The following is a 14891-nucleotide window of genomic DNA, read 5'->3' as shown; positions in this document are numbered from 1 at the left end:
TATGATCTTTAAAAAGAGATCATGTATATCTTTTGTGCCATAGAAAATATAACAAAATCAATCGAATATGGAGTTATAATTGTGTGTGTGTGGATGGAGAGAGAGAGAGAGAGAGACAGAGACAGAGAGAGAGAGAGAGATGGCATAAAGAGGTGTAGCATGGATATTAATTAAAAGGATTGGTTTGCATTTTAGCTATCTATCAAGGGTTTTTTTCATACAAATTGTTTATCCATATTAATCAAAAAAGAAAATTGAATTCACAATGAAGTTATGACCAAAACATAAGAGGATAGCTCATTGATATCCCCAAGAAATCATTTTTAGCAAGCATGCCATACGCTACTTACATCAAAGACATCACTTTAAAAGCATGCAATAAATGTCCACCCAACTCAAGTAGAGCTAAATGGGTGTGGTTCACACCAACTCTCATTGGGTAATCAACAATTAGATAAGATCCCATTTACATACTAGTTAAAAAGAAGATCGAATTCACTGATGAAGTTATGACCAAATCATGAGAGGATAACACCTTGAGATCCCCAAGAAATCAAGATTAATCTTGCCACTAACAATATGAGAGATATTTATATCAAAGACACCACTTTAATAGCATGAAATGAATGTCCATCTCAACTCAATTAGGGCTAAATGGGTGTGATTCACATGATCTCTCACTAGGTAATAAACAATTAGATAAGAACCCATTTCACAAAAAGCTAATTTGTTTGATGAGACATAAAGTATGAAATTTGGATGATTGCATCATCCACTATGATGAACTTGCCAAGTCATTTGAAGGTTCAAGTAGTTATACTAACCACAAGACATCATAGGACTTGATATCCTTCCATGAGATGCAAGAACTCTTTTGATCACCTAGAGTTTCACTCTTCTATCGCCATCATGATTGATAGCACTAGAAAATAAAATTAACTACAGATGTCCATAGGATGGTATTTGAAGCATCCTTAGAGGCCCAAAAAACCTTCCATTAATAAACATGACATATTTATTAATAATTTTTAAACAAACCATATGCCATCTCATGTGATGTCCTTTAGGCTATACTCCTCTCTCCTATTGTTATGTAGAATAAGTTCAATCTCCAAATCAAATTCGTTAGAGAAATGATAACAAAATTTGCATGTGATCAAAGACAAAATTCCACATACACATGAACCCTTGTTAATCATCACTGTAACACAAAGGTGCACCTATCATAAGAAACTAAAATAAAACTTTCCAACCCTCTTTTCAAAACAATCCATTTGGACGAAAGCGATTCTATCTTAATACGCATAGAGTCCCAATAGTACTAAGGTTGACACCATCACAACTTTAGCTGTAGGAGATATTTGCTTTACACCTGTTCCAATAACATAATCAATCTTAGTGTTTTCTATCTAGTTATTACTCAATGATTGAAGAACTTGGTGTAACATGCATCATAAAATAAATGTACAATAAAGAATCAATAACTAAATCAGTAAGAATACCTCTTAACCACCATTTTTTAGGCTACATCAATAGTTACATCATGTGAACACTAATGTTTTTCTACCTTTACCCAAAAGAATGTATTTTTTTCATGACCCAAATAAGTGCACCACCATTAGTGCATGAACACATAGACTCTTGGTACTTCGATAATGTGATCATTCTCATTTGCTTGCACATCGTCAAATGATCGAGCATTCAGTACCTTGAGAATCAAGACTTGACAATTGGGTTTTGATGTGAGGTTAACCTTCAACTTTTCATTACAAATTACATTTCTATAGTGTAGCTTTGAATTTGTGACTATTGCTTGTAATTTAAGAGTGGAATTGCCATGCATCTATTAACAAAATCAATCGAATATGGAGTTATAATTGTGTGTGTGTGGATGGAAAGAGAGAGAGAGAGAGAGAGAGAGAGAGAGAGAGAGAGAGAGAGAGAGAGAGATGGCATAGAGAGGTGTAGCATGGATATTAATTAATAGGATTGGTTTGCATTTTAGCTATCTATCAAGGGTTTTTTTCATACAAATTGTTTATCCATATTAATCAAAAAAGAAAATTGAATTCACAATGAAGTTATGACCAAAACATAAGAGGATAGCTCATTGATATCCCCAAGAAATCATTTTTAGCAAGCATGCCATAAGCTACTTACATCAAAGACATCACTTTAAAAGCATGCAATAAATGTCCACCCAACTCAAGTAGAGCTAAATGGGTGTGGTTCACACCAACTCTCATTGGGTAATCAACAATTAGATAAGGTCCCGTTTACATACTAGTTAAAAAGAAGATCGAATTCACTGATGAAGTTATGACCAAATCATGAGAGGATAACACCTTGAGATCCCCAAGAAATCAAGATTAATATTTCCACTAACAATATGAGAGATATTTATATCAAAGACACCACTTTAATAGCATGAAATGAATGTCCATCTCAACTCAATTAGGGCTAAATGGGTGTGATTCACACGATCTCTCACTAGGTAATAAACAATTAGATAAGAACCCATTTCACAAAAAGCTAATTTGTTTGATGAGACATAAAGTATGAAATTTGGATGATTGCATCATCCACTATGATGAACTTGCCAAGTCATTTGAAGGTTCAAGTAGTTATACTAACCACAAGACATCATAGGACTTGATATCCTTCCATGAGATGCAAGAACTCTTTTGATCACCTAGAGTTTCACTCTTCTATCGCCATCATGATTGATAGCACTAGAAAATAAAATTAACTACAGATGTCCATAGGATGGTATTTGAAGCATCCTTAGAGGCCCAAAAAACCTTCCATTAATAAACATGACATATTTATTAATAATTTTTAAACAAACCATATGCCATCTCATGTGATGTCCTTTAGGCTATACTCCTCTCTCCTATTGTTATGTAGAATAAGTTCAATCTCCAAATCAAATTCGTTAGAGAAATGATAACAAAATTTGCATGTGATCAAAGGCAAAATTCCACATACACATGAACCCTTGTTAATCATCACTGTAACACAAAGGTGCACCTATCATAAGAAACTAAAATAAAACTTTCCAACCCTCTTTTCAAAACAATCCATTTGGACGAAAGCGATTCTATCTTAATACGCATAGAGTCCCAATAGTACTAAGGTTGACACCATCACAACTTTAGCTGTAGGAGATATTTGCTTTACACCTGTTCCAATAACATAATCAATCTTAGTGTTTTCTATCTAGTTATTACTCAATGATTGAAGAACTTGGTGTAACATGCATCATAAAATAAATGTACAATAAAGAATCAATAACTAAATCAGTAAGAATACCTCTTAACCGCATGTCCAATCCATACTGCCTTTGCAAGAGCTGTATCCCACTTGGTGATCTAATCACCTCAATTCCCAAGAAATAATGCATCTCTTCCAAATCCTTCATCTCAAACTTTTGCTTCAATAGCATTTTCACATGAAGGATATCTTCATCACTATCACCTGTGATGATCAAATCATCAACATAAATGACAAGCATCATAATACCTTTCTCTGTTTTTCTCACCTAAAGTGAGAAATCTGCCTTGGAAATCTAAAAGCCAATAGTGACAAGATACTGTCCTATCTTGTCAGACCATGCTTTAGGTGCTTGCTTCAAGCCATACAAGGCTTTCTTCAACCTGCAAACAAACTCATGATGAACAGCATGAACATAACCTGGTGGCTCCTCCATAAAGACCTCTTCTTGCAAATCACCATGCAAGAAGGAATTCTTTACATTTTTTAGGCTACATCAATAGTTACATCATGTGAACACTAATGTTTTTCTACCTTTACCCAAAAGAATGTATTTTTTTCATGACCCAAATAAGTGCACCACCATTAGTGCATGAACACATAGACTCTTGGTACTTCGATAATGTGATCATTCTCATTTGCTTGCACATCGTCAAATGATCGAGCATTCAGTACCTTGAGAATCAAGACTTGACAATTGGGTTTTGATGTGAGGTTAACCTTCAACTTTTCATTACAAATTACATTTCTATAGTGTAGCTTTGAATTTGTGACTATTGCTTGTAATTTAAGAGTGGAATTGCCATGCATCTATCAACAAAATCAATCGAATATGGAGTTATAATTGTGTGTGTGTGGATGGAAAGAGAGAGAGAGAGAGAGAGAGAGAGAGAGAGAGAGAGATGGCATAGAGAGGTGTAGCATGGATATTAATTAATAGGATTGGTTTGCATTTTAGCTATCTATCAAGGGTTTTTTTCATACAAATTGTTTATCCATATTAATCAAAAAAGAAAATTGAATTCACAATGAAGTTATGACCAAAACATAAGAGGATAGCTCATTGATATCCCCAAGAAATCATTTTTAGCAAGCATGCCATAAGCTACTTACATCAAAGACATCACTTTAAAAGCATGCAATAAATGTCCACCCAACTCAAGTAGAGCTAAATGGGTGTGGTTCACACCAACTCTCATTGGGTAATCAACAATTAGATAAGGTCCCGTTTACATACTAGTTAAAAAGAAGATCGAATTCACTGATGAAGTTATGACCAAATCATGAGAGGATAACACCTTGAGATCCCCAAGAAATCAAGATTAATCTTGCCACTAACAATATGAGAGATATTTATATCAAAGACACCACTTTAATAGCATGAAATGAATGTCCATCTCAACTCAATTAGGGCTAAATGGGTGTGATTCACACGATCTCTCACTAGGTAATAAACAATTAGATAAGAACCCATTTCACAAAAAGCTAATTTATTTGATGAGACATAAAGTATGAAATTCGGCTGATTGCATCATCCACTATGATGAACTTGCCAAGTCATTTGAAGGAAGCATCCTAGTTATACTAACCAGAAGACATCATAGGACTTGATATCCTTCCATGAGATGCAAGAACTCTTTTGATCACCTAGAGTTTCACTCTTCTATCGCCATCATGATTGATAGCTAGAAAATAAAATTAACTACAGAGGTCCATAGGATGGTATTTGAAGCATCCTTAGAGGCCCGAAAAACCTTCCATTAATAAACATGACATATTTATTAATAATTTTTAAACAAACCATATGCCATCTCACGTGATGTCCTTTAGGCTATACTCCTCTCTCCTATTGTTATGCAGAATAAGTTCAATCTCCAAATCAAATTCGTTAGAGAAATGATAACAAAATTTGCATGTGATCAAAGGCGAAATTCCACATACACACTTGTTGTAACACAAAGGTGCACCTATCATAAGAAACTAAAATAAAACTTTCCAACCCTCTTTTCAAAACCATCCATTTGGATGAAACCGATTTTGTCTTAATACGCATAGAGTCCCAATAGTACTAAGGTTGACACCATCACAACTTTAGCTGTAGGAGATATTTGCTTTACACCTGTTCCAATAACATAATCAATCTTAGTGTTTTCTATCTAGTTATTACTCAATGATTGAAGAACTTGGTGTAACATGCATCAGAAAATAAATGTACAATAAAGAATCAATAACTAAATAAGTAAGAATACCTCTTAACCACCATTTTTTAGGCTACATCAATAGTTACATCATGTAAACACTAATGTTTTTCTACCTTTACCCAAAAGAATGTATTTTTTTCATGACCCAAATAAGTGCACCACCATTAGTACATGAACACATAGACTCTTGGTACTTTGATAATGTGATCATTCTCATTTGCTTGCACATCGTCAAATGATCGAGCATTCAGTACCTTGAGAATCAAGACTTGACAATTGGGTTTTGATGTGAGGTTAACCTTCAGCTTTTCATTACAAATTACATTTCTATAGTGTAGCTTTGAATTTGTGACGATTGCTTGTAATTTAAGAGTGGAATTGCCATACATCAATTATCTTGAAACTTTTCCCTCACCTTTGCTTTCCTCCTTAACTTGATTATGCACTATTTCCCTATTTCTCATGGATGACATGTTGAGGGCAACCACTATTTTGTGATGCCTCAATCCCTTTGGCTAAAATACAATCCACACAAAGAGCAAGGACAACCCAATTTTCATTGGAATGACTCCATAATTGGCCCTATGTTCCCCTTGTACCAGTGGAAAGAGTTGCAGGGTTGAGAAAGAATAAAGGCACTTGATTCCATGCTAGAAAGATTGCTCAACATTCTTCGATTTTTTAAAAGTAATGTCTTTAGGAGTTGGTAGATCTTGCCCCCTCAGTGCCCAGTATCGATTAGAATGAGTAACTAAAATTACAACAAAAAAATTGTTCTCGAAGCTTTAGATTGGTTGACATGTATCTCAGGTTTCCAATTTAAGAGGAGTCAAATTTCTACTTAGGTAGCCCATCTCCAACTTTTCAGGTCTCATGAAACCCGGTGGCATTGATCTTCCAAAGGTGTGACTTTTTTGCTTTTCATATTTTTAAATAAGAGCTTTCTTTGTTTTTTCTGAGCATTGAAGGGGTATGAGTCTTGCACCTTCTTTAAAATTTTCATAGCATTTCTTTTCATAGGCCACACTAGTAACATGACCATCATAGCCCTTCTTTATCAATGCCACTTTGCGTGAAACAAGGCATGCATGTGCACGCCCTTCTACAAGGGTTCATAGTGAACAGGACCATCACAACATGTTGAAGGCCGCAAAATTGATGAGCACACAAGTGTTCAATTTAGTGCCTCCTTAAACGTCTAGCAACACTGGCAAAGGCAGATTGAGGTCGCCAACCAAAGGCTATATATAGGCCAATCGCAAGACTTAATCTTTGTGTCTTCTACAAGAGGATTGGTCTAAAGCTCTTTGCTTAACCTAGGTGTATCATCTACAAGAGGCTTGGGACCCCTCTAGAGTGTACTGTTAAGGTCCTCCTTATGCTACTCCCTCCTCACTTGGGAAAAAAAGGAGGCGGGAGAGGGAAGGAGAGGGCGGGGGGGGGTTCACATCTCACAACACTTGAGGCACCTATGACCAACACTTGTAAGCTAGCATGCACATAAAATACCCTTATATTTGACAATTTACATGTTTTTACATATTTGTTGGCCTCCCTTTCCTTTAGGATCTATGGGACTAATAGTGATCCCTTACATCCGGTGAGAAAAAGTATTACAAACATCGTTGGGCTCGCTTGTGTGCTAGACCCAATACTTTGTTGTGATATTCCACAATTGTTTTCAAGTAGCTTCCTAGTTTTTTGGGGGCTGCTCCAACAGATTGATTTGCGCAAGCGAGTAGGGTTGGAACAGCCCTATTGGCAGCCAGATTGCACAACCTCATGACTCTTGGGCTGCCACAGCTGGCTTTCTTTCAGCTCTGCAATGCTAGCCCAACAACCCCATTTCAAGCTTTGCTAGCCTAGCATTGCAATGCCTAGGTGCTCTAATTGGTCCAGAGACTTGGATGGCCTTTCTGTGGGTTGAGAGAACTTGCAAAATCCCTGACATGCCATCATTACGGTAGTCTTTAACCTCACAAGCCTTCACGGGGACGTGCTTGCAGCAAAGCCAGGGTAGCATCCAAATGCTACAGTTTCAGCGTAGCATCCAAATGCTACAGTTTCAGCATTCTCAACAGTGCGGGGAGCTGCTCTTAGATCTCTGCTACCCACATAGCCTTTTCTGATGTGTGTATAGCCTCTACATCTCGGGAGCACATGTTGCTCCTTTGTTCATTTTCTATCTTCCGTGTGGGCCAGATTTTGCACCTCTGTACTTGGAGATCATGTGAACTAGTTCTGGGGTACTTGGGGAGCCCCCAATCGGACCGTTTCCAAATCGATCATCTGATTGGGAGATTATCTTCTTCAGGAGGGTCTGACAAAAAAACCTCGATGAATCTATTTTATCGATTCCTTCTCGAGCCTCTCCAAGTGCTTTTGCAAATTAGATGCCTTTAATACGTTGAAAGGTCTTCCCCGAGGTATTTTTTGCCTTCCCCTAGCTGTCCATTGAGTTAATTAGAGAGAGAGAGAGAGAGAGAGGGGGGGGGGCTTATTAGGGATATTAGCTTGGCACTTAGGCTTATGACACAGTTGGTGCTTGGTAAAGGTCAGGGAGCTAGGTCAGGGAGATAGCAGCATGAGTGTTTACTCGGAGGCTTGACGTTCGTTATTGCAACAAGAGATCCTTCCAAGAGACATATAGCGGGCTTGTACCTCAACGGAATCAGCAAAGGTTGGGGTACGAGAAGGAAATGGGGGGCTTAAAGCGCCTTCCCTCTTGACACTTTTATGGTAGGGGCAGAAAAATCCTGAAGGCCCAGTTACAGACGATGACTTTTGATGTTGACAAGCGCCGTTGCCGACATGGCTAACGTGTGAAGGGGTGGAGCGGAAGGGTGTCCTTACGCATGCCCTGGGGAGTCTCTCATGCATCCTTGGGACTCTTGCACTGTGTATTTGCAAATTTGTTGTCCTTAAGCGACATATGGACATATTCTTGGGCCTTCTTGCTCCTCTTCTCATAGATCTCCTTGGCATCTATTATTTGCAAATTTTTGTCCTTAAGGGACATATTGACATATTCTTGGGCCTTCTTGCTCCTCTTCTCATAGATCGTTGGTATCTAGAGTGTTGTCTTGACTCTGGTTACATTGTGTAAAATCTGAATCGATGAGACTTTTGACATACCATACTTAATTGTGATACTTTTAAAATGAGAATGTAACCTTTCTACCAAAACAAGGAGTGTACTATAATCAATAGAACAGGATGAGAGTGCCTTAACTAACCTATGGTTTACTGGACCAAAATGTTCTGCACTGTTCTATTGTCGATCAATATGATCAAGAAAATTTCAACATTTGGCTTGGAAATAAGAGGCAGTACCCTTCCCTTCAGACAGGCCCATTCTCATCATCAAAGGAGTCCCTCAGTTTGTGGCAGTTTCTTTGCACATACCTCATTATCCTTTAGTAAAATCATCTTGGGAGATAATTGCCAATCACTGCATGGCAGATTTGGAGCTCCAAATGCCTAGATGGTAGAGGCTTTAGATAGGACAGAGACTTATACCTCTCCGTCAATAAGATGGCAAAATATTGGATACACTCTATGCCCACTTGGGGCAAGATTCAAGGCCAAAGGAGGGATGAGACACTCCTGAGGGCATGTTTAACCAACACTGACCAATGTTGTAAGAACCTCTATTTGTCATGGGAATCTATGCCCATGGACGTGACTATCTACATGGCAATCCCACAGAAGCCACACAGCCTGTTTGTGGATTTATGGACTCAGCCAATCTGTGGATTTATACACTCAGTCTGTGGAAGAAGTTTTCCCTAAAACCTATATAAGGAGCCCTTCCCTCTTTCATTTGATCATCTCCAGCCTTCAGCAACAGCAGCCCATATCCTTCAATACATCGAGGGAGGAACGGCAGGCCTAGAGCATCAGTCTCCATCCTTCAGAAAGAGACATTGGGAAGAAGTATTTAAAGCCTTCTTAGAATCGACAAGGAGATCTTCGTGTTCTTGGTTGAAAAAATCTGCAACAAGGGTAGGGCATCGAGAATCTAGCTCATTGAAACACATGATACATCCTTGACTGTAGTGGTCAAATGTGGTCCATATGTAAGCATGGGAGACAACAGCATCCATCAAGTCAAATGCCCTTAGAAGAGCTCACAAAAATCATCAAGTTTGGGGTAATTCAGATAGTCTGTGATATTCTTAGCGTGTGAATTTCTATTTTCAAGTCATCTTAGAAAACAAGAATAGAAAAAGAAGAGCTTCAGGAATCAAGGAGATATGACTCTACAAATCAGTTTAAAAGTTTGAAAATGATCAAAGCAGCCTGTAGATTCCCATAACATGTGGCAAGCAACAGAGTTTGTGAAGGCATTATGAGAGGAATAGACAAAAGCACAAAAGAGGTGGTGCTTAGATAGCCAAAAGGTATACTTGAAATCAATCATGATAATTATCCATCCGACATAAAGAGCTTCTCTTAGGGAGCACATAATTTAGTGCATAACTATTCCAAAGGACATGGGGTACTTTCTTCGTCTCAAATGTACATCTTTTCATCACTTCTTGACTATAGGAAGATAGATAAAAGACAACGATGAAGAGGACTAAGAGTTCCATAGAGGATGTCCTTCACAATAATTGCAAAATTGATTTCATACAGTTCGCATCACGTATATCCCTCATTATGTTATGGTAGGAAAAACCACACAAAGATAGTCATAATTTGAGAGGCAAATGCCTGCCAAATGCTGTCTCAAACAGGGAAGAAAAACAAACATTTTTTCTCCTAAAGAAGAATCTCACAAAGGCAATGGATGGGAGGACAGGCTAAAAGCCATCACTACAAGCATTCATGCGCTTGTAATCTAGATAGCCCACATCATAATTCTAATGCGGAATAAAGAAAGCAGGTGCATTTTTCTAGAATAGCAAAAAATTAATAGTGATATCATCTATTAGATAAGGAGATTACATATAGTCATAGCATTATCCATTAGTTGTATGCGAGATAAAGGCAGCAGTATTTTCAAGGATCCAAGTTAACAAGTTTTTATGCGTTCAAGCAAGGGGAAATGAAAATTAACAAGCAGCTGCTCCACAAACACCTAAAGGGGCTTCTGCGAGTCGAGGTTAACTTAGTGGTACTCTCGACAATCAAAGGAGGCGAGAAGAACAAGGAGCCAATCAATCAGCTAAGGAAACATACAACTTGACAGGTATAAGTGGAACCCTTGCTATTAGTGGCCATCATGACGGAATTTGTTAATTTAAAACTTTTTATGAATGGAAGGTGAACATGCGTGTGATTTGTTGACAAGTATCAGTGTAACTTCCACAATCAGTTTCCATCAACACGATGGCAATTGGCTACCCCCAAACTTCAGAAACGTTTCTTATAAGCTATATAAATAGGTGAACATATTTAGTACAAGGCAAAAGGTAATGGCAAACTATAAACACTTTAAGTGGGTTGACTTTTTACTCTATATATATTTGCTGATAGCGAATGAGGAATTCTGTACAGCAGTTTCTCAAGGTGTGGATTCTGATGTTGTTGTATCAATCTACTTGTCCCTCCAGGGTCTAGCTCAAAACAGGGACCCATATTCCTGCCTAATTTATTGTTTGATTACTCATTTGTTTTATTTTTCTATTTTTGGGGTCTGGACCTTATCAGTTGCTACGTGTAATATATTACTTGAGAAACTAATATATTTCACTTCTATGAGGGGTATTATTATACCTTGGCTTGGGGTGGCTTGACTTGATGCTGTACCTTGATTTGTAGTCTGATTTGCTGATGCAGATGGGGGTGGTGAGGCTCCAAAATCTAAATTTAAATTTGCACAATCGCCTCCTATTGAACCTGTGAACCACAGCAAAGTACAGGTTATTCATTCAATTCCTTCAACGTGCCTTGTACTATATCAATTCAAATTTGCGTTGATGATGAGTGCGAGACTTTACACTGACTAAGACAATATCCATCTGGCTTGTTGAAAAGATTTGAATAGCCAGGGTCACAGCTGCATGTATGACTAAGGTTGCTGGCAGCTGAGCTTAGAATGCATTTTCCCTGTCCACACACATTGAAAGAGCATACTGCAAGATAAAAAATCTCAATCAATGCATGTAAAATGGGATGGGCCAACCAGAAGTCAAAGAAATGATGAAAAACATGTGCTTTCACATCTCTCTTTGTCATAAAAGATTGATATACAGATGCCTTAGCATTTCAAAGGGTTGCCTTGATCATCAGTGTACATAGATGCAAATGCGGAGGGATTGAAAAACGAGTATAAGGTTTTTCAAATTTTGAAATTACGGTGTTTTTTAGAGATTTTCAAGCACTGTTGCAATCAAGCAATAAGTTTTGGTTGCTGGCTCACACACTTCCATATTTTGTCAACGGCAAGAGGGAAAGCAAAAAATCCTAGCCTGTACACAATAGAAAAAGATACAAGGAGGCGCTTGGCATGCCAGCATCCTCTCAAAGCTGATATCAGAGCAAGCCTCAGGTAGGCTTTTAAACGCTATACCTACCCCTTCTGGAAATATAACATCAAGTTACCTTAGAAGACAAAACTCAACATGAACAAATAAATGCCCCACAAACCAGCATTTTCCATCGTATGAGTTCCACCTGTGACACAAGCCTTAATGCATGCCAGTAAAGATTCAAGCTCAGACTGTGGCAGGAAAGTAATAACTTCCAAGCCTTGACAGTTTTTAGAGGAACCATGATGACAAAATTCTCTTCAAAATGGCATGCCTTGGAAGAATGGGCCTTCCACTAGTTGACACTTTCTTTAGATGTGGCATGAACAGCCCAAATATTCAGAGATCCTGCAACGTAGATTGTTCATCCATAGTGTACCTGGTTCCTCAGCAGAGGGATGTACGAAGGGGACAATGTTTGCAGCACCCAAAACTGGAGCTGCAAGAGAGTGTTTCCTCTGTGCTCAAGAACTGAACTAATTCTCTTTTCTTGTGGCAGGATTAATTGCAGAATTATTTCATGATTTAATACTTTACTGCACTCTAGTATTGATATTGGTTGGCAAGTATTGTTTCAATTTAAGTCCAACTTTCCAGGATATGGACCCATATAGTGGACACTGTAAAAAGGAATTATCAATTTTCTTTTATCTTAATCCTTTTCATCAAGTGCAAATATCCAAATCAAGGAAACTCTTGCTGTAGTTTTGTGACTTGTCCTTATGATCCACTGCAACCTAAGAAAGAAAAAACCCAATAGGAAGCCACTCTCTATTTCGCTTCAAATTCAGTTCTGACGTCTGCTTTGTGCATGTATCTAAGCTCACCCCCGCCCACCAACGTTGACAACCTAGCATGCCCAACATTTCTCATCATTGGTGCACTTTTAGGAGACGGCTCCACCAACAAGAAGAGCCTTATGTCCTTCCATCACCCAGTGATGAGGTAATAGTAGAGGGAAACTAATCTAAATTTGGGGGTTAGCACTGTTTGGCTAGAAGGGCTACTAGAGGACATGTAATCCTCACCTCAACTCAGTTTTGCCGTGATCTGTACTCCCAATCCACTCCGGCAGTCTCTTCTTGGTTCCTCCTTTTTACTGCTCTCTCTCTCTCTCTCTCTCTCTCTCTCGCACACACACACACACACACACACACGCCGTTACAAGTTACAACAGATTTTGACAAAGAAGGGGCTCCAGCCAAGACAACATGGCAAGAACGAACCACAGGCTTAAGCATTCAGTCTCTCAGGGCTCTTTAGACAACATTACTAGTGGCCTGTAATAACCTCTCAAGGAGATACACATTTCTTATATTACTGTGCAGAGAGGAGTGCATAACAGCTCATGGAGCCAGGCCAGAAGAGGGCTAATAAAACAGAGTACTGAAAAATAGCTTTCATGACGATCTTAATACATGCTAAGTTAAGCCTACCAAAAGTTTTAACATAAGTAAAGCGTTTATAGGCAGCTGCTGCTACTGGATCTGCATCCTTTCCCTTTGAGAAACTTGCCACATTATTTGTGTATGATCTGCGCTTTTATAAGGGTCAACAAATTGACAAGGTCGGCACTTTATGTGCGCCCAATCTGTATCTCGGGTAGCCCCCATCAGCAAGCCTAGTTTACATGTAGCGCTCAGTCACACTCTACTTACCAGTAAGAGGTATTAAAGGAGCTGGTTGATGCACGATGCCGGTTACGTTTGAGCAAGAGACGTCGAATGAGCCTGTGAAGAACAGAAAACCCGAATTCGATTGTCTGATATATAGTGTGAACAAATTACGGAAATAGGACAAGCACTCAAATCTTTTCACCTGAAACGTGCAATGTTTAGAGTAATGCTTAAAGTGCGAAAACTAATCGTTCATCATAGCAGAAAGAAGGTAAATCCAGGCAGCACAATACGTACAATTCGGAACGACGCATGGAAGCCAGGAGAAATTAGCCGGGGGTTTCCAGCCTGCATCGCACTGGCAACTAAAGAAGGGAATCTCGGAGGTATCGATACAAGAGCCTTTAAAACAGTACTGCCCTAAACCTAAGCTGCATATACCTGCCACGTTGAACGCACCCTCTCAGAAAAAGGCCAGATTCGCAAGAGTTTCTACAAGCCCCAAAAGGAAGAGAAAGGGAACACGCACTGCCTAACCCCGATTTTTGATCAGAGAAGGTCGCCGCTTCATTGGCGGAGAAGAAGAGACAACCGAGTCCGAGGATGATGAGGATTGCACACCGGCGCAACACCATCATGACACTGAAATCGCACGATGAGTGAGGAGGAAGCAAAGTTTTGTATATATTCCTGCACAAAGCAGGAGAGACGGGCGCTTATGATATTCCTTCAAGCTCGCGAGGGGGGGATCGGTGACGAAATGAGATTGTGAGGAAGGTTGATGAAGGAATCTCTCTTCGGGAGGAGGGATGGGGATGGCAGCGGCTGGATGAGGGCGGTGCTGATATAAAACAAGGGAAGAGAGGCGAGGTGGGAGGCTTGGGAGCCATCGCCCGAAGCAGCAAAGGAGGGCCGTTGTTTGTGATCATGGCTTCGGCGACATCGTCACAGATGAAGTTTCCATTGCATCAAGCTGCAACTTAGCGGACGAGTGAAGGCACCTGCACCCATGAAGCATGTTTTGACAAAAATTCTTCGCCGTCGCTGGATTCGTGCTCTCGATCCACGAGCATCGATCGTCGTTGTCGCATCTGCGCTAGCGATCTCGTTACATCAGCCCAGCTCGCGGGGCTGCCTTGCAATTCAGCGTCGGATTGCCGATTGCCGAGTTTTTCTTCATCAGTTGACGAATTTGTGGCCCTCTACCACCGTATTTTGTGCACGATCAGCAGTTTCTGTGTCGGATCTTCGTCTAGCAAATGGATTCGGATTGTCGATTGCCGAGTTTTTTTCTTCGTCAGTTTGTGGGAATTGTTAGCAGTCTC

At 39.3% G+C, this 14891-nt stretch overlaps 1 protein-coding gene across 2 annotated transcripts; it reads right to left on the bottom strand.

Moving 5' to 3' along the window:
• Nucleotides 1–2707: 2707 nt before the first annotated feature.
• On the bottom strand, nt 2708–14623 carry LOC147880074 (uncharacterized). Of its 2 annotated transcripts, none has more exons than XM_087372129.1 (6): nt 14099–14623; nt 13864–14007; nt 13609–13680; nt 11420–11554; nt 11229–11318; nt 2708–3182 (listed from the first exon to the last, which is right to left on the bottom strand). In XM_087372129.1, exons 1-6 carry the CDS (start codon nt 14202–14204, stop codon nt 3106–3108), a joined length of 624 nt encoding a protein of 207 aa, XP_087228255.1. In that variant the 5' UTR covers nt 14205–14623; the 3' UTR covers nt 2708–3105. The 2 variants fall into 2 exon arrangements, with proteins under 2 accessions (XP_087228255.1, XP_087228254.1); XM_087372128.1 differs by lacking the exon at nt 2708–3182 and adding an exon at nt 5243–5392.
• Nucleotides 14624–14891: the final 268 nt, after the last annotated feature.

Source organism: Dipteris shenzhenensis, chromosome 33 (genome assembly GCF_047967505.1).
Source record: "Dipteris shenzhenensis isolate YYH24624 ecotype China chromosome 33, Dip_SZ_1.0, whole genome shotgun sequence".
NCBI lineage: Eukaryota > Viridiplantae > Streptophyta > Polypodiopsida > Gleicheniales > Dipteridaceae > Dipteris > Dipteris shenzhenensis.
This window is presented reverse-complemented; position numbering and strand designations above follow the sequence as displayed.

Coding starts and splice junctions, on each gene's coding strand:
- LOC147880074 (XM_087372129.1), bottom strand. CDS start 14,204: ATGATGGTGTTGCGCCGGTGTGCAATCCTCATCATCCTCGGACTCGGT. Junction 14,008..14,098: donor TGATCAAAAATCGGGGTTAG/GCAGTGCGTGTT, acceptor TCAACGTGGCAG/GTATATGCAGCTTAGGTTTA. Junction 11,555..13,608: donor TCCTTTAATACCTCTTACTG/GTAAGTAGAGTG, acceptor TTTATCTTGCAG/TATGCTCTTTCAATGTGTGT.